This window comes from Kogia breviceps, chromosome 5 (assembly GCF_026419965.1).
Source record: "Kogia breviceps isolate mKogBre1 chromosome 5, mKogBre1 haplotype 1, whole genome shotgun sequence".
NCBI lineage: Eukaryota > Metazoa > Chordata > Mammalia > Artiodactyla > Physeteridae > Kogia > Kogia breviceps.
In genome coordinates, this window is record NC_081314.1 from 148,496,468 (window position 1) to 148,521,162 (window position 24,695).

The 24,695-nt window shown below is 52.8% G+C and overlaps 1 protein-coding gene across 4 annotated transcripts in view; it reads left to right on the forward strand.

The window, feature by feature from the left end:
* The window catches only part of ADARB1 (adenosine deaminase RNA specific B1), a 117,323-nt gene that overhangs the window by 66,070 nt on the left and 26,558 nt on the right, over positions 1-24,695 (forward strand). For 3 of the 4 annotated variants that reach the window (XM_067035271.1, XM_067035269.1, XM_059065378.2), the window contains exons 3-8: positions 9,724-9,798; positions 13,323-14,257; positions 17,721-17,835; positions 19,818-19,986; positions 20,599-20,747; positions 21,809-21,977. In XM_067035271.1, coding sequence (XP_066891372.1) covers positions 9,771-9,798; positions 13,323-14,257; positions 17,721-17,835; positions 19,818-19,986; positions 20,599-20,747; positions 21,809-21,977 — 1,565 coding nt within the window. In that variant the 5' untranslated portion in view covers positions 9,724-9,770. The remainder of the gene's footprint in view (positions 1-9,723; positions 9,799-13,322; positions 14,258-17,720; positions 17,836-19,817; positions 19,987-20,598; positions 20,748-21,808; positions 21,978-24,695) is intronic. The other variant, XM_067035270.1, reaches the window with a different exon arrangement.

The following is a 24,695-nucleotide window of genomic DNA, read 5'->3' on the forward strand; positions in this document are numbered from 1 at the left end:
TCCCACGTGCCGCGGAGCGGCTGGGCCCGTGAGCCGTGGCCGCTGAGCCTGCGCGTCCGGAGCCTGTGCTCCGCAACGGGAGAGGCCACAACACTGAAAGGCCTGCGTACCGCAAAAAAAAAAAAAAAAAATTATGAGTATTATTAGGACTGGCCATCCCATTTATACCAAATAGGGACAGTTTTACAAGATGTGCTCTTTTAGTATTGCGTCACTTTGAAGTGCTCCAGATCCTGTGTGAAGACTGGTATAACGTGTGCCTTTTCGAATGGAGTTAGTCGTCAGTGCAGTGTGGCAGCAGGTCCCTTGGTTTCCGTAGCGATGCGATTTCAGTGATCTTTCACTGCTCCTGTGGAAGGGTCACTCCCACAAGGCAGGGTGTTGGCTGTTTACTCTGGATGAGAGGCGCACGGCTTAGCTTCGTTGTCAGAAAATTACGGTTAGAAGAGAACAATGTGCGATTTAAATACTGACCAGGACCCCCATACGGCACACACTGCTGTCTTGGTAGGTGCTGCCCCCTGAGGCCCAAGGTGGGTCTGGAGCCCAGGCCACACTCCCGGGACTGTTAGAGCGGCCCTGCCCGGGCCCGACCAGTGCAGACGCTGTCGCCTTCTCTCCACTCGGGGCACTGCTGCCGAGTCGCGGGGCAGTGGGGGGGGGTGGAGAACCCAGAAGGCTCCTTCACGCCCCCGCGCCCCACTCTACGAGTGCCCTGCTGTATTTTGCGGTGAAGGGCTTTCTCAGTGAGTGCCTTGTCCTGAGCGTGACCGCGCCCTCGTCTGTGCCCAGTCCTGTGACGGCCCTGCCACTGCGCTTGTGCTGCAGGCCAGCTGGGCTCCCCCGCGTTGCCGGGATGGAGGAGTGAACGGGGGGTGGGGACCTTTTTATAGAAGTGGAGGCCCAGACCTGTAGAGGGGCGCCAGCTCTGATAGTGCTGGAGGACGGGGCGTGGACACTGCCGTCGGGGAGATGCAGACGGTACCGGAGGGGGCAGGCGGCTGTCGTGCCCGGCTTCTTCCCTGCTTCCGCCTCACTGAGACACTGCCTCTTTGTGAGGCCCAGAGTGCTGGGGCAGCTGGAGGCTCGGGCGGGAGGGCATTGGTCCACCCACCCACCCAGCAGTTCACCCACCCGCCCAGCAGTTCACCCACCCACCCACCCACCCAGCAGTTCACCACCCACCCATTCATCTGTTCACCCACCCACCCATCTACCCACCCATCCATCCATCCACCCACCCATCCATCCATCCATCCATCCATCCATTCATGCAACAAGTAGCCATTAGAGCCTTTTGTGTGCCGGCACCAGGGATTCGGGCACCCGTGGGACAGGTGTGGGGGACAGGATGGCAGTGGCAGAGGGACAGCTTCAGCTTCCAGGCCTGGAGTTCGCCCTGGACGGGGCCACCTGAAGTACATTCGGTGGGTGAGGAGGGGATCTCTGTGACGCGTCGCTGCTGTGCTGTGTGTGTATCAGGAAGGACGGGGTCTGAGCCAGTCTCTGGCAAGAGCGGGAGACACTGTGTCTGCCAGGACAGGGGCACAAGCAAGGGAAGTTGCTGACCCCTGGTGGACAGCAGTTATGGATGGAAGGCCCAGGGCTCCCAGAACCTCTTGTGACAGATGGGTGGGTACATTTCATTGCACCTGCACAGATGGGCTTCCCAGCACAAGTGGGGGCCGTGCTCCCTGGGAAGGAGCTCCTTCAGCTGGGGGTGTGTTCCAGGGGTGGGCAGAGTCGCCCTCGTTTGGCAGTTGAGACTCTAAAGCAGACGCGTGGGGTTAGATTTGTGGAATGTACCTGAAGTACTGTGGGAATTGGATCAAATCGTAACAGTGCCTATGCTTAGTGTAAATATTAGTGTTCATATTGAAAATACAGCTCACAGTATTCTCTTTGTTCCCTTTCATTCCAGAAAATAAAGTATAATTTTCAGATAAATGGACTTTCCTTAGGCCGTGATGAACAGAGCAAGCGTGGACCGTATTTCACATGTGTTGTGCAATACATTCATTCATTCATCTTCCTTCATCTCCAAGGACAGAGTGTGGTTATAAAAACATGGAGTTTCGGGGCTTCCCTGGTGGTGCAGTGGTTGAGAGTCCGCCTGCTGATGCGGGGGACGCGGGTTTGTGCCCTGGTCCGGGAGGATCCCGCGTGCCGCGGAGCGGCTGGGCCCGTGAGCCATGGCCGCTGAGCCTGTGCGTCCGGAGCCTGTGCTCCGCAACGGGAGAGGCCACAGCGGTGAGAGGCCCGCATACCGGAAAAAAAAAAAAAAAACAAAACATGGAGTTGCTGTTTATTCGTCTTCACGATAGTGTCCCGCAGAATAGTGTCACTGCTCTAAACAGCGTCTGCGCCCCACCTGTGCCTCCCTCCCCTCTTCCCACCCCTGGCAGCCACTGATCTTTCTACCGCCTCCATGGTTGTGCCTTTTCCGGAATGTCGTATGGTTGGAATCATACAGCCTGTAGCCTTTTCAGATGGGCTTCTTTCACTGAGGAATATGCGTTCAAGTTTCCTGCATGTCTTTTCTTGACTTGCTAGCTCATTTCTCCTTAGCTCTGAATACTGTTCCACTGTCTGGATGGGCCACAGTCTATTTGCTCACCTACTGAAGGACCTCTTGGTCGCTTCCAGGTTTTGTCAACTGTGGATAAAGCTGCTGTAAATACCCACATGCAGGTTTTTGTGTGGCCATAAGTTTTCAGCTCCTTTCGGTAAATACCAAGGAGAGCGATTGCTGGATCCTGTGGGAAGAGTCCGTTCAGTTTTGTCGGAAACCGACTGCCTTCCCAAGCGGCCACACCGGCGGTTCTGCAGCCCCTGCAGCACTGAATGAGAGTTCCTGCTGCTCTGCAATCTTGCCAGCGTTTGCTGTGGTCTGTGTTCTAGATTTTCACCGTCCACCGTTCTGACAGGTGTGTAGGGGCATCTGACTGTTGTTCTGACTTCATTTCCCCGATGGCAGCTGATGTGAAGCATCTGATTTGCCACGTGCGTCCCTTCTTTGGTGTGGCGTCCGTTCAGGTCTTCTCACTGTCGAGTTTTAAGAGTTCTCTGTATATTTTGGATAACAGTCCTGTATCAGCTGTTCCTTTGGCAAAAATTTTCTCCCTGTCTGTGGCTTGTCTTCTCGTTCTCCTGACATTGTGTTTCGTAGAACAGAAGTTTTTAATTTTAATGAAGTCCAGCTTAACGAGTCTTTTTCGCGTGGATCATGTCTATGATGTTGTATCTAAACAGTCATCGCCAAACGCAAGGTCATCTAGGTTTTCTCCCATGTTATCTTCTAGGAGTTTTACATTTTACCTTTAGGTCTGTGATCCGTCGGGAGTCAGTGTTTGTGTCGTCTGTAAGATCTGTGTCTAGATTGGTTTTTCTGCGCGTGGATGACCAGCTGCTCCAGCACCGCTGGTTGAAGAGACTGTCTTTGCCCTGTTGTATTGCCTTAGCGCCTGTGTCAAGGAACAGTTGACAGTGTTTATGTGGGTGGGCTTCTGGGCTCCCTGTTCTGTTCCATTGGTCTCTTAGGCTCTTCTTTCACCAATACTGCACTGTCCTGATTACCACAGCTTTAGAGTAGGTCTTGAAGTCAGATGCTGTCAGTCCTCCAAATTTGTTCTTCTCCTTCAATATTGTGTTGGCTACTCTGGGTCTTTGCCTCTTCATGTAAACAGTGGAACCAGTTAGTTGATTTCCACAAGACATCTTGCTGGGATTTTGATCGGGATTGCACTGAATCTGCAGATCGAGTTGGGAAGAGCCATAGTCAGCATTATTGAGTCTTTCTGTCCATGTATGTGGATTTTCTCTCCATTTATTTAGTTCTTTGATTTCGTTCATCAGAGTTTTGCACTTTTCCTCATATAGATCTTGTACATATTTTGTTAAATTTATACCCAAGTATTTCATTTGGGGGGGTACTAATGTAAATGGTGTTGTGTTTTTTATGTCCAATTCCAGTTCATTGCTTGCATGTAGGAAAGCAATTGACTTTTGTATATTAACCTTGTATTCTGCAACCTTTCTATAATTGCTTATTAGTTCCAAGAGTTCTTTTGTCGATTGCTATGGTTTTTTTTAATCTATAATTTTTTAGTGAATTCCTAAAGATAGCACCAGCACAATAGAGAATTCATGTTCTGATGCATCCCGAATAGTATTAAGTTATGTTCTCTGTATTTTATTCCAGAAAGCCTTTTTTTCACCAAGGGAAAGGGAGGCATGTGTGCAGGTTCACGGTTCCACAGTGAGGATAAGGGTGCCGTCAGAAGCGGATAGGAATGTTGTATTTTACATGTGTACCTACACCTTGGCTATAACATCATGAACGTCTGCAGTGTGTAAGGAGTCACACAACAGACGACCGTTTACCCACCACCCACTTAGAAAATGAAGCATTGCCAGTCGGATCGTGTTATTGGAAGCCAGACACGAACCCACGGGGAACCAAAACCGACACTGACCGAGTGGCACTGGTGGGTCCAGCTTCCTCTTCCTCCGGTGCTTACCCCTTTCCAGGCCCACGTGTTAGAAAGCGCACTGGTCAGTGGTGTGGGAAGCTGCTCTGTCCTGAGCCCGTCTCCCTGCTCCACAGTCTATGAGCTGCAGGCATGCTTTGGATGCTGGCGCCCCATCCTTTCCAGTCTGGGAGGACCAGACCCACCTCACTTCTCCTTAGCTCAGAGTTTTCTTGACTATTCAAATCTGATTATTTTTCCACATAAGATCAGCTTTTCTAGTTCTATTTTAAAAAAGAAGAGTTGAAATTATAACTGGAATCAAGTTAAACTTAAGTCCCGGGTCTTTCGATGCCAAGTTTAACGGTCTTTTCACACCTCCCTGCCCCACCCCCCCGCCAGTTCCACTTACTTCTTAATGCTTACGGGACCCTGAAAAATGAAGAAGGCATTCGAATACTGCTGTCAAGTAAAGCTTTTCTTTACCTGGCCGTTCCTGGAATTTTGTTCCATATGGGATTTTGGATGGGGTTTTAATTCTTATGTGTTTGTAGCCCAGGCCATATGAGGTGCTTTTCAGAATGAAAGAAAAATGATTACGTAAAATGCTCTGAAGTGCTTGCATTTGCTATTTTGCTTTGTTCTGTAACCTTCGGTACGAGAGTTGGCATTTGTAGAAGCCGAAAATATTGGCTTCTGCTCTGCAAGAGGTTTCTGGCTTCCGCTTTTAATGTACGCGTGCCCACCCACGCCGTGCACAGCCTGATTATTTCCTGCCGCGAGACATTTCCCCTGTGCTTTTTCAGAACTTTAACGCGAAGGAGCAGGAAAGCGAGGCAGGTCCTGCAGACCAGGTGAGCTCCGGCGGTGCGGGGCTCTCCTGTGCTCAGAGCCGCCGTCACTGCCACGGCGGGCACGGCCTCCTCGCGCCGGCGCTCCAGGGAAGCCACAGCCTCTCGGCGCACCGGCCGCTACGTGGTGTGCCTTCTGCCCGCTTCCAAGCTGCCCTTCTTATTCTGAGAGAGCGTACATGCACGCGTGGCTGTACGAAACCGTTCGGGGAGAGCGAGGTGCCCCCTGCGCAGCGCCCTGCCACGGCCGGGGTGCCGACCTCGGGACGGTCAGGACCCGCAGCGTCCGCTGCCACCCCGTTGTGCTTTCATAGCCACACCCACACCCTCCCCACTCGCGGCCACTACTCTGCTCTCCATTTCTGCACTCTTCTCGGTTCGAGAATGTGGTACAGTTGACGCTTGAACAGCTCGGGGGTCGGGTGCCGATGCGAGGTGCATCCGGAGGCCCGAGTGACCGATAGCTGCCCTCGCTGCGCTCATCCTTGGACTCAGCCAACCGCAGGCCATGCAGTGGGGTAGCTCGTGCTTAGTGAAAAAAAATCTGTGCCTCCGTGACCCATGCAGTTCAAGCCCCTGTCGCTCAAGGGTCACCTTTGTGCGAATGGGCTGCAACGTATGCAACCTTCGGGATCGGCGTTTGCGCTCAGCCTGGTTCTCTGGCGGCGCCCAGGTTCCTGCGCGCGCCAGGAGCCCGTTGCCTTTCGCTGCCGCACGGCGCTCCGTGGTGGGCTCGGCTCGCGGTCGCCTGCTGAAGGGCTGCTCGCTTTGGGGCTGTGATGAATAAAGTTGCTATAAACGTTCCCGTGTGCGTTTTTTATGTGAACGTAAGTCTTCGTGTCTCTGGAATAAATGCCCACGTTTGGTTTTCAGAAACCGCCAGACGGGTTCCCCGAGCGGCTGCACCACTTTACGTCCCCGCCGGCGGCGTGTGGGTGACCCAGCTTCTCCCCACCCTCGCCGGCCCCTGGGTTCTCGTTATTTTAGCGCATTGTCGTAGGTGCGCGGTGGCGTGTCACGTGGTTTGAAGCCCCATTTCCCTGGCGGCTACTGACGAACTCCATTTCCCGTGTGAACGTCCGTCCGTGTGCGTTCTTCGGTGAAACGTCGCTTTCTAACGGGAGCGTGTGTCTTCTTGTCGGGCGTTTCTTGTGTGTTTTGTTTGTCGATGTGGTTTTCACATATTCGCTCACAGCCCATAGCTTGTCTTTTCATCTTCTTAGCGGGGTCTTCAGCAGAGCAAAAGGTTTTTAATTTCGATGGGTTCCAGTTCATCGTTTTTCCCTGCTATGGAGTGAGCTTCCAGCGGCTAATCTGCACACTCTTTGCTGAGTCCGAGATCCCGCGGATGTTCTCTTCCTGTGATCTTCGTGAACGCCTTGTGGTTTCACGCTTTACGTTTAACAACAGCCCGTGGTCCATTCCAGGTGACCGTGTGTGTTGGGGGGGGCGGTGAGCCCTAGGTGCCCGGCTGTTGACAGGGCCGTCCTTCCTTCACTGCGTTGCCGGAGCGCCTTTGTCAACAGTGAGCGGGTGTTGTGTGGGGGCCTGTCTCTGGCTCCTCTGTTTTCGTTCCGTGTGGTCTGCCTGTCTGTCTTGATGACTCGGACGGCACAGGCAGTGTCGAGATCAGTTACTGACCCCTCCCGCTTCTTTTTTACCACGGCTGCTTTAGAATTTTCCCAGATAACGCGGATGTCTCTGGGTTGGCATCGGTTGCCGTCTTCCCTTCGGCTTGAGACCTTGCTGGCTCTCAGTGTGACGCGTGGTTTTTGATGGAAACCTGGACACGTTACGTTGCGAGAAGCTGAGTCTTACTCGGACCTCTGCTCCGGCTGGCCTTGTGTCACTGCCCTCTGGTGGGGAGGGGAGACGCCGCCTCACCGCTGCCGGACGGGGGGGGCACGTCCAGGTTCCCCGGCCTCCGCTGGCACCGCTGGGCGTCGGCCTCCTGTGACACCCGCAGTGGGGAGGGGGCAGGCGCCTGGGTACCGCCAGGTGGGGTGGAAGTCCAGGCTCACCGCCTGTTCTCCTTGACTCGGCGTCGCCCGGGGGGGGGGGGTCGTCCCAGCCCAGAGGGAATGAGACGCGAGGCTCCCCCCCCCACCACGTCCTTGCTGGGTGGGAGGCTGGGGTCTGGCTGAATAGGGCAGTTCGGTCTGTCAGGTTCCTGTCCTGCCGGGAGGTCCTCTCCTGGTCCCTTGGCCAGAGACACAGTTTCCGCTGGGTGTTTTTGGTCTGCCCATTGGTGCTTCCAGGTTGCCGGCTTGTTCAGCTCCAAGCCTGGGATCATGATGCGAAGAGAAGACGTCAGGGACTCACCGCCACGCCGTCCCCGGGTCCCCTGCTGCTGTGCCGTCTCCCCTCCCCCCTCCCGAGCCTCCTCGTGCTGGCTGTGTCCGTGCCGTCCGGGGTTTTCAGCTGGGCTGAATGGGGGACGGCCCTTCCACCACACGAGCCCCTGGGCCCGCTTTGGATCCAGCTCTCAGCCAGTAGGAACAGAGGGCTCTGCACCGCTTGCGTGGTGGCTTCCGGCGCCGACGACCGGTAGCTGAGTTTCTCGGCAGCGCTCTCTCGGTGCCTTTCTCACGCAGCCTCTGTGCTTCCCGCACGCTGCCTGTTCCCGGGCTTCAGGGTGCGCCCCCCCCCCCTCCTCCAGGGTCAGCTTAACCGTCACGCGCCCTGACCGTGGCCCAGACGACCCTTGCAGCGCCTGCGTCTCCCTGAGGGCATGGGGCGGTCTGGCACTCGTGCCCATTCCAGACCTCAAGGAAACTACTTTCCTTGGAACCATTGCATAGTGGAACTATTAAAACACGCACCCAAACAGGATTCTGTGGTGAGCCCGAGAGCACCCAGCAGGCGGCACCCGCATCACCGGCCGTGGCCCCTCGTTTGTTTCATCCGTATCTGCTTTCCCCCACCACGTGGGATCATTTTATAATAATAAATCCCAGGTATCATTTCGTCCGTAAACGTTTCAGTATATATCACTAAAAGATAAGCACTAGTTCCACGCCTGAAATGACTGAAAGTTATTCCTTAATACAATCAGCCATCCAGACAATATTTTTATTTAAATTTCTCAGTTGTAGTCTGTCTGATTCATTTTAGGTTCCTGTAATATCCAGTACTGTGCTTTTCATATAATAAACTTTCAGAAATTGACGTTGAAGTAATTCATGCATATAAAATGTTAATGCTTTAAAAACCATCTGGAACACTTTCTGGAATAGAGGCGTCTAACTAAAAACTCATTTAACTTTTAACTCACTTAACTGTACGTTTACCAGATATACCGGGAGAGTTAGTGTCATTAACAGACGATTGTCCTGGAAACGTCTACATATATGTTATAGGAGGGGGATGTTTAGCAATTTTAGTCACCGTTTTCTTAAAAGCAATAAATTTGCCTCTTAACTGATTTATAATATACATTTAATTTCTGTAAAAACAAATGTGACTACAGAATTTGCAGATCTTTTTCCTCAATGGCAGTTTGATGGGATTCTTTTTTTTTTTTTTTTTTGCGCTACGCGGGCCTCACTGTTGTGGCCTCTCCCATTGCGGAGCGCAGGCTCCGGACGCGCAGGCTCAGCGGCCACGGCTCACGGGCCCAGCCGCTCCGCGGCACGTGGGATCTTCCCGGACCAGGGCACGAACCCGTGTCCCCTGCATCGGCAGGCGGACTCGCAACCACTGCGCCACCAGGGAAGCCCGATGGGATTCTTTATTACAGATCATGTGTTAGTGCAGCGCTGCAAAGTACAGCCAAGGTATTTAGGAAGAGGAAGCTCTTACATTTGTCAGTAATTATGTAATTGGAATAATTGTGCTTTGAGGATTTCTCGTGGTTTCTCCTGACGACAGGATAATAAGTTATACACGGCTAAGAAATCGGATCAGATTTGAACAGTCATGTCCTCTTTAGTTTCGTCCGTGCGACGCTTCTCGGTCAAGGTGTAGGGGGGTAGGAGGGTGAGTGTGCTGTGGCGTGTTCTTGCTCCACAGCTTTATTTCATAACCCAAACCAAAGTCTCCCCAGAACAGAGATCGCGTGGCGGACGGGCTGGAGTTCCGTTTGGGGTTTGTCTTGACGAGGCGTCTTTCTGAGATTTAAACGCGTCACCCTTCCTGACCCCCGGGACCCAGGCCGTCCTCCGCAGTGTGGCCGGAAATCTTCCCTGCGTGGTACCCGCCCCCCCACCCCCCCCAGCAGCAGAGTCCCGGCCGGGATCCCTGGGGGGGCGCTGGGGCTCCTGTACCACGCTGAAGCGGTGGGAACATCAGAATGTCCTGGCCAGACGGCAGGCCTGACCGTCCTTGTTCTGCGCTTTTTTCCACAGAGGACACTTGCCTCATATGACTGGTACACTCAGTGTCATTTTCTTGCTGTCTTTCAGACAGAAACAGTCTCCGCCAGTCAAGAAACCCTCAAAAGTATTTTGCCATGGATGTAGAAGATGAAGAAAACATGAGTAAGATCTAGGCCTATCGCATAGTATCAAGTGGCTAATTTTCTATTAAAATCTCAGTGTTGTAAATTTATTGAATGGGACCAACTTGGGGAGGGCGGTTTTCTTCCTTCGATACGGACTGTTGACGGTGGCATGTGTTTAATGTTTATATAATCTCTACAGTAGCTATCGGTGTCTACCGTGGGCATTTCCTTACAGCCATTTGTCTGGACTTTCCTTCCTTGCTGTCGTCCTGGGGTCCTGACGCACATGGCTGGAAGCGGGGGAGGCTTGCCTCCAGGTGCACGTGTCATAAAGCCGCGTGGCTTCGTGCTCCGTCACTGCGTGGGGTTCTCACGATCGTGGTCCTACTTCCATCTGTGTAAACCTGAGACAGCCTTTGAGATTGGTCATTTGGGGTGACAGTGCATGACATCTTCCCTTCAAATACGGTGGGTTGTCCGTGCATTTTGAAGGAAGGACACTCGCATATGGGTCTGTTGATCTTGTTTCCAGAGACTCTGACGGGCCTTCGGGCCGGCGTGGCCTGAAACCCCTTTCCACACTGCCCTCTGGGACGCAGGGGACGGAGGGGCAGAGAGCCTCGGCTTTCCCCCTCTCAACATGGTTCACAGATGTTCATAGATGAAGAGTTCAGTGAACATACCTCTCTATTCTGTTTTGTCTTTAATCCCGGATAGCAGAGCATTTGCATAAGGTTAAATGCTCCCGCAGAAGTCGGGAGCTTTCAGTAGGGAAGTCACAACAGAGACATCAGTGTTCTGGTATGTGTGTAATGTGCATTGTTACTTGTCCGTGTTGAGAGGTCCTGGGAGGAACCCGCAGGTGTGAGTGGCGAACGGTCACCGAGGAGGAGGATGCAGTCCAGCACTTTCCCTCGGCCTCACCCAGAACCCACGGCCAAGGCCTCGGAGTTGGCTTGTCTGCACGCAGAAGCGGGGGGTTCTGCTCCACGAGTGTAGTGGGTGCCGTGGAGTTGCTGGGTCTTTGCTGGGTGACCCCGCAGTCGTGTGCCCTCAGGCTGGAGGTCATTCCTGGGACGCAGGTGTGAGGAGACGTGAACAGGCGCGGTTTCAGCCCGTGTGGCAGCACCTCCTCCCGAGGCCTCTGGCTGCCCGTGGCGCTGCCCCCAGCACAGCCGCTCTCAGGCTTTTTGGAGCCCAGCCCGTGTTCTCAGGGGTCGGCCCACTCCCACCGTCACCGCGGCACTGGTCATCAGGTACGGGGGGAGACGTCACAGTGTGTGTAGGGGTATAACTGTCCCCAGACTGACCCGGCAGTCTCTTACCCAGGGAAAGAATCCTTCTGAATATGTTCTCTGGAAAGATAAACTGTCGGTTCTAGTGCTGAAACTTTGAAATGCCAGTCCTGTATTTTCTACCATTTTGAAAGCGATGGAAAATTTTTATCATGGTTAATATTCACATTTATGAAATAAAGTAGCATGATATGGAAAGAGAAAGCATCTCTTTAAGAAGAGTTATGATAGTGGGAGGTCTTTCTCCAATTTTAGTGTTTTATTTTCCTTTACATAGTAGCATTTTTAGTAAAGTAGAACATGAGCAGTATTTCCATGCTTCTGAAGCAAATAAGAACTTAGAATCTATGTGAACTGTCTTATAGAAAGTGTGTTTTTCTATAATCAATACGGATTGTTTTTATTTTTTAAAAGAAAGCATTTGTTTGTTCCAGAGATTATAAACACTGGATTAAATGCATGTCAGGATATATTTATCGTGATCTGACTTCTGTAGTGATAATTCTGGTCAGCGGTAACGGCAAAACGTAGGCAGTCGTGCAGCGTGTGACGTTCCTGCGCGTCTGTTCATCTCAGTCCTGCCCCGCCCCACCCTTTGTAACCTTGTGTTTCCCTTGAGCCCCGAAAGGAGTAACCTATTGAGCTTTTGCTGGAGGATGTTATAAATGAAAATTTAGCGTCCGTTCCGTCAGCTTTGTCAACTGGGAGAAGTGGTGTGTGTCAGGAGCACGTAGGAGGCACGAAGTCTGTAGGGAAAGCTCGGCCATCTCCCAATCTCTGCCACGGTGCGGTGGCAGCCTTCCCGTGGCCTGTCCTCACATCTCAGCTGAGTAGTGACGGCGCTGGGGACCTGAGAGCTTGAACTGCGGGGCACCGGCGGCCGGTGACCCAGACTTGCAGACTTGCTGCCGCGTTAAGCCCCCTCCCGTGGGTAGGGCCGATGAGCGTCTTCACTGGTTTTTTTCAGTTTCCTTAGCATAGTCAGGATCTACTTTCCCATTATGTAGTAGAAACGGACCGAGGGCCACCGTTTGGGGGTACTTGTAAACTGGCTCACAACTGTGAAAAGTATTTCCGTTGCTTAAAAGACTTACGTGGATTCTCAGAAACTAGGGGTAGGTCTTCGAGTACATTCATGTCAACAGTTTTGTAAAGCCCTGTGATAGTTACCCCTGAGCTTCCTGCGGCCAACAGCATGTGCAAACTAACCAGGAAAACAAGGAGTTTCTTTTCTTTTTAAAAAAGCTTTATCTGATAAACTTAAAGGGGAGAGTGAATGCTTTTTTATTCCCCTTTTTGCAATTAAACTCATATTTATTTTGCCATGAACTTTTAGAGTTCTAAAATTATCTTTATTAATTGTAAAAATAAACTACCTTTAAACGGTAGGATAACTAAATTATTCTGTAAACCCATCAAATATTGGTTTTTCTAAAAAAGGCAAAGGTGCCACCTTCAGTTGGGAAGTTACGGAGCCGTGGCCGTCTGCAGTGTCAGTCTTTCTATCTAGCCTTATATATTTTTTTCTATCATGGGATGTATTAAGGATTCAGAGGCAAATCAGTCCCCATACATAATGAAAAAATGTTAAATGAATACTAGAAGTGAAGCTATATCCTTCAAAATAATTTCTAAAAGGCCAGAATACTTTACATAAGCAGTTTTCTAAGATCCACGAACCAAACCAAATAACTGCACATATTAATTGCATATTTTAAACCAGAAAAACTAAGCAACTCGGGAATGCATGTTTTAAATAATGTCTTCTCTTCTGGGAAAGGCTGCAATTGAAAGCCCAACATGAGTGTAGTATGAGAGTAGGTGGCATTGAAAAGGAAGAAAATGCTAAGATAAAGTGTACATTTGTCAACACTGATATTAGATTTATTAATGTAAGGTCTTTCCGGGTTACTTTATCATCCCACATTTTGATAAACTTGAATAAAATTCCTCTAGATGCTTTGGAATATTCTCATAGAAAAAGATGATTTAAAAATTCATCTTTTAATGCAAAAGCAGTCCGTGATACTAAATAGAAACAGGTTTAGTTATTATTTCTCAGAACGTCAAATTACTCCAATTATTCCAATTTAGGTGCATAGCTCTGTGGTTAAAGGCACAGCTCCATACGTATGCAGCCAGGAACAAAACGTATAAGCACACATCACTTAACCAGTTACAAAGGGCGATAAAGGGATCTATAAATTTTGCATTTACAAGATCCTGCAACGAAGGCGTTGTAAGTTACTCTTTCTGGGCACCGCAGGTTCGAGCAGCACAGATGTTAAGGAAAACTGCAGTCTGGACGGCGCGCCCCCCAAGGACGGCAGCGCCCCGGGGCCTGGCGAGGGCGCCCCGCTCTCCAACGGGGGCGGCGGGGGCGCCGGCAGGAAGCGGGCCCTGGAAGAGAGCAGCAACGGCCACTCCAAGTTCCGCCTGAAGAAGCGGAGGAGGGCGCCGGGGCCCGCGCTGCCCAAGAACGCGCTGATGCAGCTCAACGAGATCAAGCCTGGCCTGCAGTACACGCTGCTGTCGCAGACGGGGCCCGTGCACGCGCCCCTCTTCGTCATGTCCGTCGAGGTCAACGGGCAGGTCTTCGAGGGCTCCGGCCCCACGAAGAAGAAGGCCAAGCTGCACGCGGCCGAGAAGGCCTTGCGCTCCTTCGTCCAGTTTCCCAACGCCTCTGAGGCCCACCTGGCCATGGGCCGGAGCCTGTCCGCCAACGCAGACTTCACGTCCGACCAGGCTGACTTCCCCGACGCGCTCTTCAACGGCTTCGAGACCCCGGACAGGCCAGACGGGCCCTTCTACCTGGGCGCCAATGGCGACGACTCCTTCAGCTCGAGTGGGGACCTCAGCCTGGCCGCGTCTCCCGTGCCTGCCGGCCTGGCCCAGCCACCCCTCCCCGTGCCCCCGCCGTTCCCACCCCCGAGCGGGAAGAACCCCGTGATGATCTTGAACGAGCTGCGCCCGGGACTGAAGTATGACTTCCTCTCAGAGAGCGGGGAGAGCCACGCCAAAAACTTCGTGCTGTCCGTGGTCGTGGACGGGCAGTTCTTCGAAGGCTCGGGGAGGAGCAAAAAGCTCGCCAAGGCCCGGGCCGCGCAGTCCGCCCTGGCCGCCGTCTTTAACTTGCGCCTGGACCAGACCCCGTCTCGCCAGCCCGTCCCCAGCGAGGGCCTCCAGCTGCACTCGCCACAGGTGAGGAGAGCCGCCCGAGCGCGGCCGCGTCTCGCTCTCGCTTTTCCACGGGGTGCGGTTGCCGTGGTCACTGGTGTCCTCCCGTCGCGCCGTCCTCGGCGCGGGGAGGTCCTGGTACGTGCGGCCGCCGGGCGGCCTTCCCGTGACCGTGCCGGTTGTGGGGCCGCCGCGAAGCCGGGCCAGGGCCGTCAGGTGCGGCGTGGTCGGCACCGCCCAGGGCGGGCGCGCCGAGGGGCCCTCCCCGTGCCGCCTGCCCCCGTGGCGACCCCAGCCCCCGGCGGCCTGTCGCGGAGGAGACGGGAGGGGAGGGAGGCCCGGAGCCCTGGCACCTTTGCCCCAGCTCAGCGGGGTCCCCCCTCCGTGCCCCACCTGGGACCCAGGTACGGGACAGGTGAGGCTGGCGGGTCAGCAGCTCAAAGCCAAGTCTGGGTCAAGGGCCAGCGCCTCGCGGGTCCCGTCCAGGCAGAGGCCGAGCCGCGGCGGTGGCGAGCACACGCCGGAAGGGCCGGGGCGTCGGGGCCCGCCAGGTGCCTGGGGCGCTCGGCACCTGGAGTTCCCGAGGGGTCCCTGTGGCCCCCCCGCTCAGCCGGGGGCGGGCACCCCTCTTAGTTTGGTCTTGGACGGGGCGAGAAGGGGCAATATCAGGGTGAAGTGTCAGGTGAAGAGGGGCTGTTTCAGGTGGGCTCTGAGGACAGGGAGGGAGGAAACGACGCCAGCTGTCATCTCAGCCCCCTAGAGCTCTTCGGCCATTTATTGCCTCTTTTCCTGGCAATGCAAAATTACTCTGGTCCACTGTAAAAATGTTTCTTTCAGGGAGAAAGTCGGACCCTCTTCTCTCTTCCTTTCTGCCAAAATATTAGTCACTTTGAAGATAAAATACACCCGGATCTGAGGAGAAAAAATGAAGGGCTCCAAATTGACGGGACAGCCCACGTCCCCTCAGGAAACCCGGCTTCCGTCTTGCCTTTCTGTGACCTCCGTGCAGTTGTCACCCGAGAGGACCAGTAGTTCTCAGTTTTCAGAAAAGGAAATTTATTTTCTTTCGCTTAAAGCAACCGGATACAGCAGCGGTATAAAGTAACACATTCAAAGTATTTCGCTGATTTTTTATGAGCCAAGTAACCGCTTCCCGTGTATTAACTTCTCGTTAATGTCACTCATGAGAACCATTAGCCCGTTTATCATTTTGCACATCGGTGGCACTAGTTCCCAAGGGATTTTTTACTTGCAGGCTTTACTGTTTGCTGGAGGATTTCGGCCTGAGCCCCAGTGGCCCTGTCTTCGCTTAGCACTGGCACTCACGTGAAGAGACCGGACTCACGCCATGCCGTGACCCCCGGGGCTTGGTTCCGCGTGGGCGACCCCTGCGTGGGGGGGCGGGGAGGCTGGCGGAGGCGTGCGCGTGCGCGTGCGCGTGCGCTGGGAGCCGGCCTCCGCCCTGGCTGCGGTGTCCGCGGGGAGCAGTGACCGGAGCCCCCGGCTGCTGGAGCCTCGCTCGGGGGGGGGGGGGGGGCGGGCCCGTCTCTGCCCTGCCCAGGTGGCCTCTGCGGCCCAGGCCAGCCAGGTCTGGGAAAGTGGAGCCGTCACTTCCGCGCCCCCCACCCCCGAGCCCGCCGCGCTCACAGGGCCGCCAGGGTGGCGCCCGGCCCCCGAGCCGAGCCTCAGGAAGTAGTCGCGTCCTCCTCGCGGGACCTGTGCCGGCCTCCAGAGGGTCAGTCCTTACGCCCTCTCCCCTGGGAATTTCCGGACGGACGGACGGTCTAGAGGGGGTGAAACGTCCCACCGTCTTGCGGGTGGAAGCCTTGAAGGGCGTGGGGTGGCCATCCCTGGTCTCGGGGCGTTTTGCCTCCCTGGCGTTCACGGTGGCATCAGAGCGTTTAAAATCCGACGGCGCTGCCCACACGGTGTGTGCAGGGCAGCCTGTCAGTGAACTTGGTGGACCCGGCTGCAGCGAGCCGTCCTGCGGGGCCCAGCCTCGAGCTGACTTTGAGAGCGTGTACCCTTTGTTATCACTTCTGCCCCGAATCTGGAGGGAGATTGCTTCACGCCCAGTCTCTTCGGGGGGCGGGAGGGCTGGCCCGGGCGCAGGCTGTCGGTGCAAGTGCCCGACTCCACGCTTTTCCGCTTTTCCCCGAGAGTTCGGAGCCCCGCCCCACGCTGCGTGGAGCGGCCTTTGTTGCCTCCGGCTTCCCCTTCCCCTCCTGCTGTTCTTCTCTTCCCGCCCGGAGGGCATCGTCGCCACCGTGTGACGGCACATCCTGACTTTCTGTCGGTGGCCTCGCTAGCTTTCCGGCCCGCACACCTCCGACCGCCGTGCCTCTGTCTAGGGTGCAGAGTGGGGCCCCGTCCCCTGCCCTTCTGGCCACACTCTGTGCCTTTGGCCTTGAGCACCGTCCTCTGGGGCTTGTTGCTGGCGCAGTGGCAGGTGGAAACGTCCTGATGACGCTTCTTCCCAGAGAAGAGCCACCGTTCAGGACAGCTGGCTGTTCTGTCCATTTGCGAGTATTTTACTGAGGGCCCAGCTGGGGACTCCAGACCAGTGTGAGCTGGCGGGACGTGGGTCCCGCGTGGCTCCTGGCACACACCTCCCGTCAGGCACCGTTTCCCCAAACACCAAGGGTCCGTTCTGTCCAAGATGAATCGTCAGCTGTGAAAGTAGGACCATGTCCCAAATCTCACCGATGCGTTTGTTTGCTTCTGAGTCCGGTGGCTCCCTGACTTGGAAGTGCGCGACTAGAAGTCTTCTAAGATCCCATTACGCTTGCCCGGTACACGTGTAGCCTCCGGTGCATTCTGGTGTCATTCGATCTAAGTGACAGATGCCCTTACAGGCTCCAAGCGGTGCTGGTTTCTGAGTGACTGGGCCACGGTGATTAGTTTTAGATGTTGACATCACTGAGACACACGTGGACCAGGCGCCTTGGGGAGGGAGGTGCCGTGAGCTTAGTGATCCTGCGACGTGACTGCCCCTCGGACCTCCCCTTTCTCTTCCCACGTGTCCCCCGCGGGGCCTCGCCAGCCCTGAGCTGACTGGGCCTCACCTCCTGTGATCTCACTTCTTCCGGAAGCCCTGCCGCTCGGGGGGGCTGTGGCTGCGGGACTCGGAGCCGCAGAGGGTGGGAGGGGGCTGACCGGGCAGGCAGGCGCTCTCGCCTCTGGGCCTGGGTCCCTCCCCCGGGGCAGGGCTGGTGTGAGGAGGCCTCACCTGCTCGGGTGCTGGCTCCCATGTGGTCGGGCTCCAGCTGTCCTTCCGCAGAGACACTCGCACGCCCTTGGGTGTCTGTTTCCAAGGAACGTCTGAGAGGAAAAAATGTGCATGCGTGCACGTGCGCGCGCGCACACACACACACACACACACACACACACACACACACTCATTTGCCAGACTTACCTGTGTGGTTCCAGAGGAGAGGCCCCAGAACGTGGCCCCGAGGGGAGTGCTAACCCCCTGCTTGGTCCGCAGGTCTTAGCCGATGCCGTGGCCCGCCTGGTTCTGGAGAAGTTTGGGGACCTGACGGACAACTTCGCCGCCCCCCACGCGCGCAGGAAAGTTCTTGCTGGAATCGTCATGACAACAGGTAACCGTGTTGGTGTGTCCACCTGCCTGTTTTCATGCTTAATGAAGGTAAAATGCTTTCAGTCTAGAAAAGTCTCTGTGACGCCAGCAGGAGGTCACTTTTTCATTCTCCTTTGCAATACTTACCATGTGCAAATAGAGGAACTGCGCTTATATTTTTCCCCTACAGGTACATCTTTGTAAGCTAAGTTTTTCATTTGGACAGAGAGTCTTATATTAATATTTGATCCCTGTAATCTTGTGTGAATGGTCTTGATCGACTCTGGAAACCTGCAGGAGAGCCGTTAGTTCTTACTTCACTTGAGAGTAGGACATAATCTGCTTTATCAGTTAATGTTAATGCTGCCGGATAAGTTTCTGTGTGACTTTTACAGGGGAGAGAGGAAGCCCTAGCAAAAGCAGAAAATCTGTGGGGGTAAAGCACGCTTTGGGATAGCAGAAGAAACCCTGTTAAATTTGTGTCTAAGTTCCCAGCAGTGAAGGGAGCCCTCCCCGAGTTCTCTTCCCACGTCCTAGGAGTGAGTCCGCCAAGCAGCGTCTCCGTGGATCCCTCCTGGGAACAGGAAGGCACGGCCTCGGCCAGTGCCTGCGTCCCTGGGGTGGCTGGGAGGGCCCTCTGCTCCCTGGGGCTGAGTCTGGGGCCGTCCCTTTCTTCTCGGAGCATCTGCTCAGCCCAGCTGGCCAAGCCTGGCCTGCTGCGTGCAGGAAGCCACCAAGAGGCCAGAGAGGGGGGCGGTGGCGGGTGGTTGATCTGTCTACAGCCGACGGGCAGGGGCAACCCCAGTTCCCATGGGGCGACTGCCCGTCCCTGTCTCCTGAGGCGTGGTTCACCTGTGATCATGGGCAGGACCTGACTCTGTGATCCTCAGCACTGATCGCCCTCCATGCCCTAGAGGGCAGGATCTCATTTTCTTGCTGTGTCTTTACCTTGGCACAGCTGAGAGCTGTCTTGACGGGTAGGATGAGTGCTCTGAACAGTAACTGGGGTTTCGGTGTTTATTCTGATATGCGCCGCTTGTATTTTCTCCCTCTTCTCCCTCCGTCTCCTTGCTGTCATCTTGTGCACACGTAAAGGTGAACGCGTATGCCGCTGGGTGGCGTAGTTTCCTAAGCGAGGCTCTGCGCTTCCCGGTGACGGGAGTGAGTGAGCCTGTGGGTTTTCATCCGGGTGTTTTAACTGCCTCAGAAGGGGCACGTTACCTCGTGGGGGCATTTTGCCCCGGAGCGTGTGTTGCACTTGGGACCCTCCGCTCGAAGCCACGGTTCACGCCTGCGGGCAGCACCGCACTGCGTGTGGCACGTGGTCCCGACGCCAGGAGACCTGGTTCAGACCCCCAGGCTGGCTCTGTTGGCCCTGTGCCTCAGGCCCCTCATCTGCAAACGGAGACGGTGGTAGGATGGGCCTCGGAGGACATGGGAGGGAAGGGAGGCACCTTCCCCGACAGGCCGCGCACAGGGCCTGTACCCTGTCGTACGTGGTCTGTCTGTCGACGCCTGCATATCAGAGTGATGGCTCCCGAGGAGCCCCAGTGCTGACGGCCGCACTCCCTCCCCGTGCAGCTAAACGGTGCCAGACCGCTAGACTGGCAGCCCCCTGCCTGACTCCTGGGCCCCCGGGGTGAGTGTCAGGCAGGCCTCCCAGCCTCTGCAGTGCTTTCATGTTACTTCCAGGGTTCATTACCGGGCCAGTCTGTCTACCTGTACACAGTGGTCCCCCGTGTCCACTGGGGAGTGTTCAAGAAAAGCCTAGTGCGTTCCAGGGGAAGTAACTTTCCAAGTAGAATCTTTACACACGAGAGTGGGGAGGGTTACCCTCCCAGAATGTGCAGAGCAAGGCTCGGGGGGCCCGTTAGCAGCGCCCAGGTGAGGGTCAGTGGCAGGGTGTGAAAATGAGCTGACGTCTCCCAGGTCAGTCCCTGGGAACGCGGGTCAGGCCGGGCAGGGCAAGGAATAGCGAGGAACGATTTCTCTCCTGTTTTTCAGGCACAGATGTGAAGGATGCCAAGGTGATCAGCGTTTCCACAGGAACAAAGTGTATTAACGGGGAGTACATGAGCGATCGCGGCCTTGCGCTGAACGACTGCCACGCAGAAATCATATCGCGAAGATCCTTGCTTAGATTTCTTTACACGCAACTTGAGCTTTACTTAAAGTAAGTTTAGCAAGTAAATAAGTAAAGGAAGCTGTTTTCTGGGGTTTTTTAAAATTGTCCTCTCATAAGAATGTATTGCAAAACTTTCCACTGCTTCTGTAAGCACTGAAAAATTCTCAACCTCGTAACTTTCTGGGTAACAGTGAGGTTGGATCCCATTTCCCCGTGAAGCTGAATTACAACACACACACTCGCATGTTCGTACACGCCACGCGTGTAGTCAGAGGGGCCGTGTCTGTGTTTCAGACCCCGAGCTTTCGTTTTATGCAGAACTAAGTGCCGGGGCGGTGGGCAGTGCTGCCCCAGTCTCTGTGCCCGGAATGGCTGACCGTGGACCTGACTGCCTCTCGCCACAGGCCGCAGCTGACACGCCTCCTTTCTGTTCTGTGGTCACGAATGAGGAGGAGAGGTTACTTGCGTGTTGATGGCCTGTCCCATTGGCGAGCAGACAGGAACTGTGCTAATTATCATTAACGTATAAAATAAATACCCCAGTCCAAGCTTATTACGCCGTTGAAAACGCTGGCCTTTGAAAATCATCGTAAGCCCTGACAGACTAAATTTTGACTGTATCACCTTTAAAGTTTAGCTTTGCAACTTGTTTCCTTTCAGTAGCAAAGATGATCAAAAAAGATCCATCTTTGAGAAATCCGAGCGGGGAGGATTTAAGCTGAAGGAGAACGTCCGGTTCCATCTGTACATCAGCACCTCCCCCTGTGGAGATGCCAGGATCTTCTCGCCACACGAGCCCGTCCTGGAAGGTATGGCACCGGGCTCGCCCCCGGCCACAGTGTCTCAAAAAAGTTCACGACTGTGCTATAACGGAGCAAAGGATAAACCTACGTTAATATCCTTTCTTCTTTAAAAATTTCAACCTTGGACCTGGTAGGAATATATAAAAACGTGAGGTTTTTCTTCTCATAAGTTGAAATTTTAATGAATGAAAATGTGGATTCTAATGAGAAATTAGGATAGAGTGAGGATATTAGATCAAAATTGTTTTCAGTTTTTAAATTTGGGTAAAAATAATTTTCTCTGAATTGGAAGTGTACGTCATCATCCATGTTTCTGGGGAGTCGTACTTTAATGAGTGTGTAATCGAATTAGAAAAGCAGGGCAGGCTGGTGGCCACCACATGCCCTCCATCCTCCCTCGTTCTCACTTTTGTTAGTGCTCTTGTTTCATAGGAGTTTGTACCCACATCCCTTCGCACAAGGTTAAGCATGATTTATTCCAAATAGAACATTTGATTACATTATTTTTCTTGATTATAAAAGCAACATATACCCACTGTAGAAAGTTGCTAAATATTTTTAAAACATCAAAAAGAAAATGTAAATCACTCCATATTCATATAACGCAGAGATAATCACTCTGGATGTTTGCGAATGCTTCCTATGAATTTATTTCTGCATCATTATAGATTTATTTTTGAAAATTTAAATATACAGCAAAGAAATATAGCAAATACCCAAATATCCATCACCGAGAATTAGCAAACGTTAGCATTTTGTCCTGTCTGCTTCAGCTCGTTTCTAATGATAGAAGTAAATCATCCTGATTAAAATGGAAGCCCTCTTTTCTCCCAGCCGCTAAGGAGACCAGCTTCATGAATTTGGTTTGTAGTATACCCTCCTGTCCAATTTTTTGTACTTACATTGTACACACATATCTTATGTGTATATAGCATAAACATATGCACACATAAGTGCAAAGTGTATTTTGAATCGATAGGGTGTTGTTAGATGTGCTCTTCAGTGAGTTAAGTATATGGTCAACCACCGGTGGACCCTCTCAAGAGGATCTTATGTTTCTGTCTTAGAACCAGCAGACAGACATCCAAATCGTAAAGCCCGAGGACAGCTGCGGACGAAAATAGAGTCTGGTGAGGGGACGATCCCAGTCCGCTCGAATGCCAGCATCCAGACGTGGGATGGGGTGCTGCAAGGGGAGCGGCTGCTCACCATGTCCTGCAGTGACAAGATGGCGCGGTAAGCACCCCCCCCCCGCCGAGTACCTGGGGTGCATGCTGCCGTTTCCAGGCACACCTGCGCTTCGCCCCCATTTCCTACCTCATGTGTTCCACAGATCCTCTGAAGGACTAAGGTTCTAAACGGGTGCTTCGGGGGCCACCTTGAGGGGATGAAGGTGGGGTCTCCATGGGCAGAGGCTCTTGAGCCCTGTTCTTTTGGGTTTTTGTGGAGGCGTCACTACAAAGGCACTGTTGATTAAAATCATGGGCAATTGGTATTTGAACTCAACCTCCAGCCCCCTCCCCTCCCAGGAGATCGGGGGGGCAGCACTGAAAGTTCCCACCTTCTATAATCATGTAGTTGGCTCCACAGACAACCAGCCCCCATCTTTAGGTGGGTGACAGAATTCACCTCATTAACATAAGACAGCTTTATGGCTCTAATCACTTAGGCAATTCCAAGGGTTTGGGAGCTATGAGCCAGGAACCCCAGAAAGACCAAATACCTATAAGAAAAATATATTTTTGGTCATCTGAATGACCAAATATACTTTTCTGATGAATCACAATATCACAATTACTGTAGCTTCACAGTAAGTCTTGAGGTCAGATAGTCTCAGTTCTCCAACTTTGTTCTCCAGTGTTGTATTGGCTGTTCTGGGTCTTTTGCTTCTTCACATAAACTTTAGAATCAGTTTGTCAACATCCACAAAATACTGTGCTGGGATTTTGATTGGGTTTGTGTTGAATCTATAGATCAGGTTGGGAAGAACTGACATCTTGACAGTATAGAGTCTTCCTATCCATGAACATGGAATATCTCTCCATTTACTTAGTTCTTTGATTCTTTTGTCAGTTTTATAGTTTTCCTCATATAAATCTTGAATATATTTTGTTAGATTTGTACCTAAATATTTAATTTTGGGAGGTGTTAATGTAAATGGTGTTGTGTTTTTAATTTCAAGTTCTACATGTTCATTGTCAGTCACAAATGATCTTTGACCAAGGTTCAAAGCCAATTCAGTAGAGAAAGAACAGTCTTTTTAACAAGTGGTGCTGGGAAAATTGGACATCCTTATGTAAAAACAAAACAAAATGAACCTGATATTTTGCACCATATACAAAAATTAACTGAAAATGTATCATAGACCTAAATGTGTAAAAGTTCTAGAAGAAAACAGGAGAAAATCCTGGCAACTGGGATAGGCAGTTTCCTAGACACAATACCAGAAGCACTCTCCATGAAAGGAAAAAGTGATAAGTTGGACCTCATCAAATTAAAAATTGCTTCTTTGAAAGACGCTGTTAAAAGAATGAGAAATAAAGTCACCGACTGGAAGAAAATATTTACAAATCATGTATCTGATAAAGGACCTGTATCCACAATATATAAAGACCCTCTAAATCCAACAAGGGGGAAAAACGGTTTTTAAAATGGGCAAAATATTTTAATGGACACTTGACCAAAAAAGATGTCAAATTAGCACACGAGAAGACGCTCCACATCGTTGATCACAGGGAGTGCAAGAGGGCTGTGAAGGCACATGCTTGACTCTAAGGCTGGACCCCTGCCCGGCGCGGCGGGGACCCCAGGAGCTGGAGCACCATCCTCCCGGGCTGGGGACCGATGCTGCAGCCGCTTCTGAGGACAGCTTGGCAGCCGTGTGCCCCAGCCATTCTACTCCCGTCTCCCGAGAGAAGGGGAAGCAGTGTCCACAGAGACCCACACGGGAGTGCTCACAGCAGCTTCCCTGTACAAGTCAAAAGCTGGAAGCAGCCCGAACTGCTGTCAGTCTATGCACAGGGCTAAGCAGGGGGAGTGTCTGTGCCACGGGGCACTGCTCAGGCAAGGGACAGAATAAACAGCGACGTACAGTCAGTGCAACATGGACGCATCACAAAATAGCTGTGCAGAGTATGGGAGACCAAAGGGGTGCTTACTGTGTGATTCCCTGTCTGTAAATTTCCAGAAAGTGCAAACTACCTCACAGTGACAGAAAGCAGATCAGTGGTTGCCCAGGGATAGGGGGCCAGAGCAGGAGGGGGCAGGAGGAAGGTCTAGAGCAAGGTGTGAGGAGACTCTGGGGTGGTCTCAGGGGTGTATAAACATCAGGACTCCCCAAACCCTGTGCTCTAACCACGTGCCGGGCGCTGTGTCTCAGCGACCCCTCAGCAGCTCGCAGAAGAAGAGGTCGCAGTGGAAGTTAGGAAATGGTTGTAAGTAAGTGACAGAAAGCCCCACAGCTACTGAGTTCAGAAAGAGAACAATAGAGCAAATCCAAATAAGTAGGGAAAAGAAAACGATAAAGACCAGAAATTATTATTAGATGCAACGGAGATGAGCAGCGAGGAGCAACGAAACTCAGTGCTGCTTCTTTGAAAAAGGTAATGAAATCGGCAGAACTTGGGCAAGTCTGACCAAGATACAAGGCCCAGCCAAGCCAGACTAGGGGAAGAAAAGCAGGTGGTCAGGGATTCAGTAGGAACGGAAATGTGCTCAGGTAGTTACAGTGAGAAGTACGGACGCTGCATTACCAATATCTTTTAAAACTGAGATGAAATAAAAACTTTTTAGAAAAGTGTACATTTGTAAAATTGACTCAAGCATAGGTAGAAAATTTGAATGGAATTCTAGCCATTAATTAAACCGGTCAGCCCCCCCCACTCCCAAGAAATAGATAAATTGAAGCAAGTCAAAGAGGTGGCTGTGGAGAAAGAGGATGCAGGTCTCCCAGGA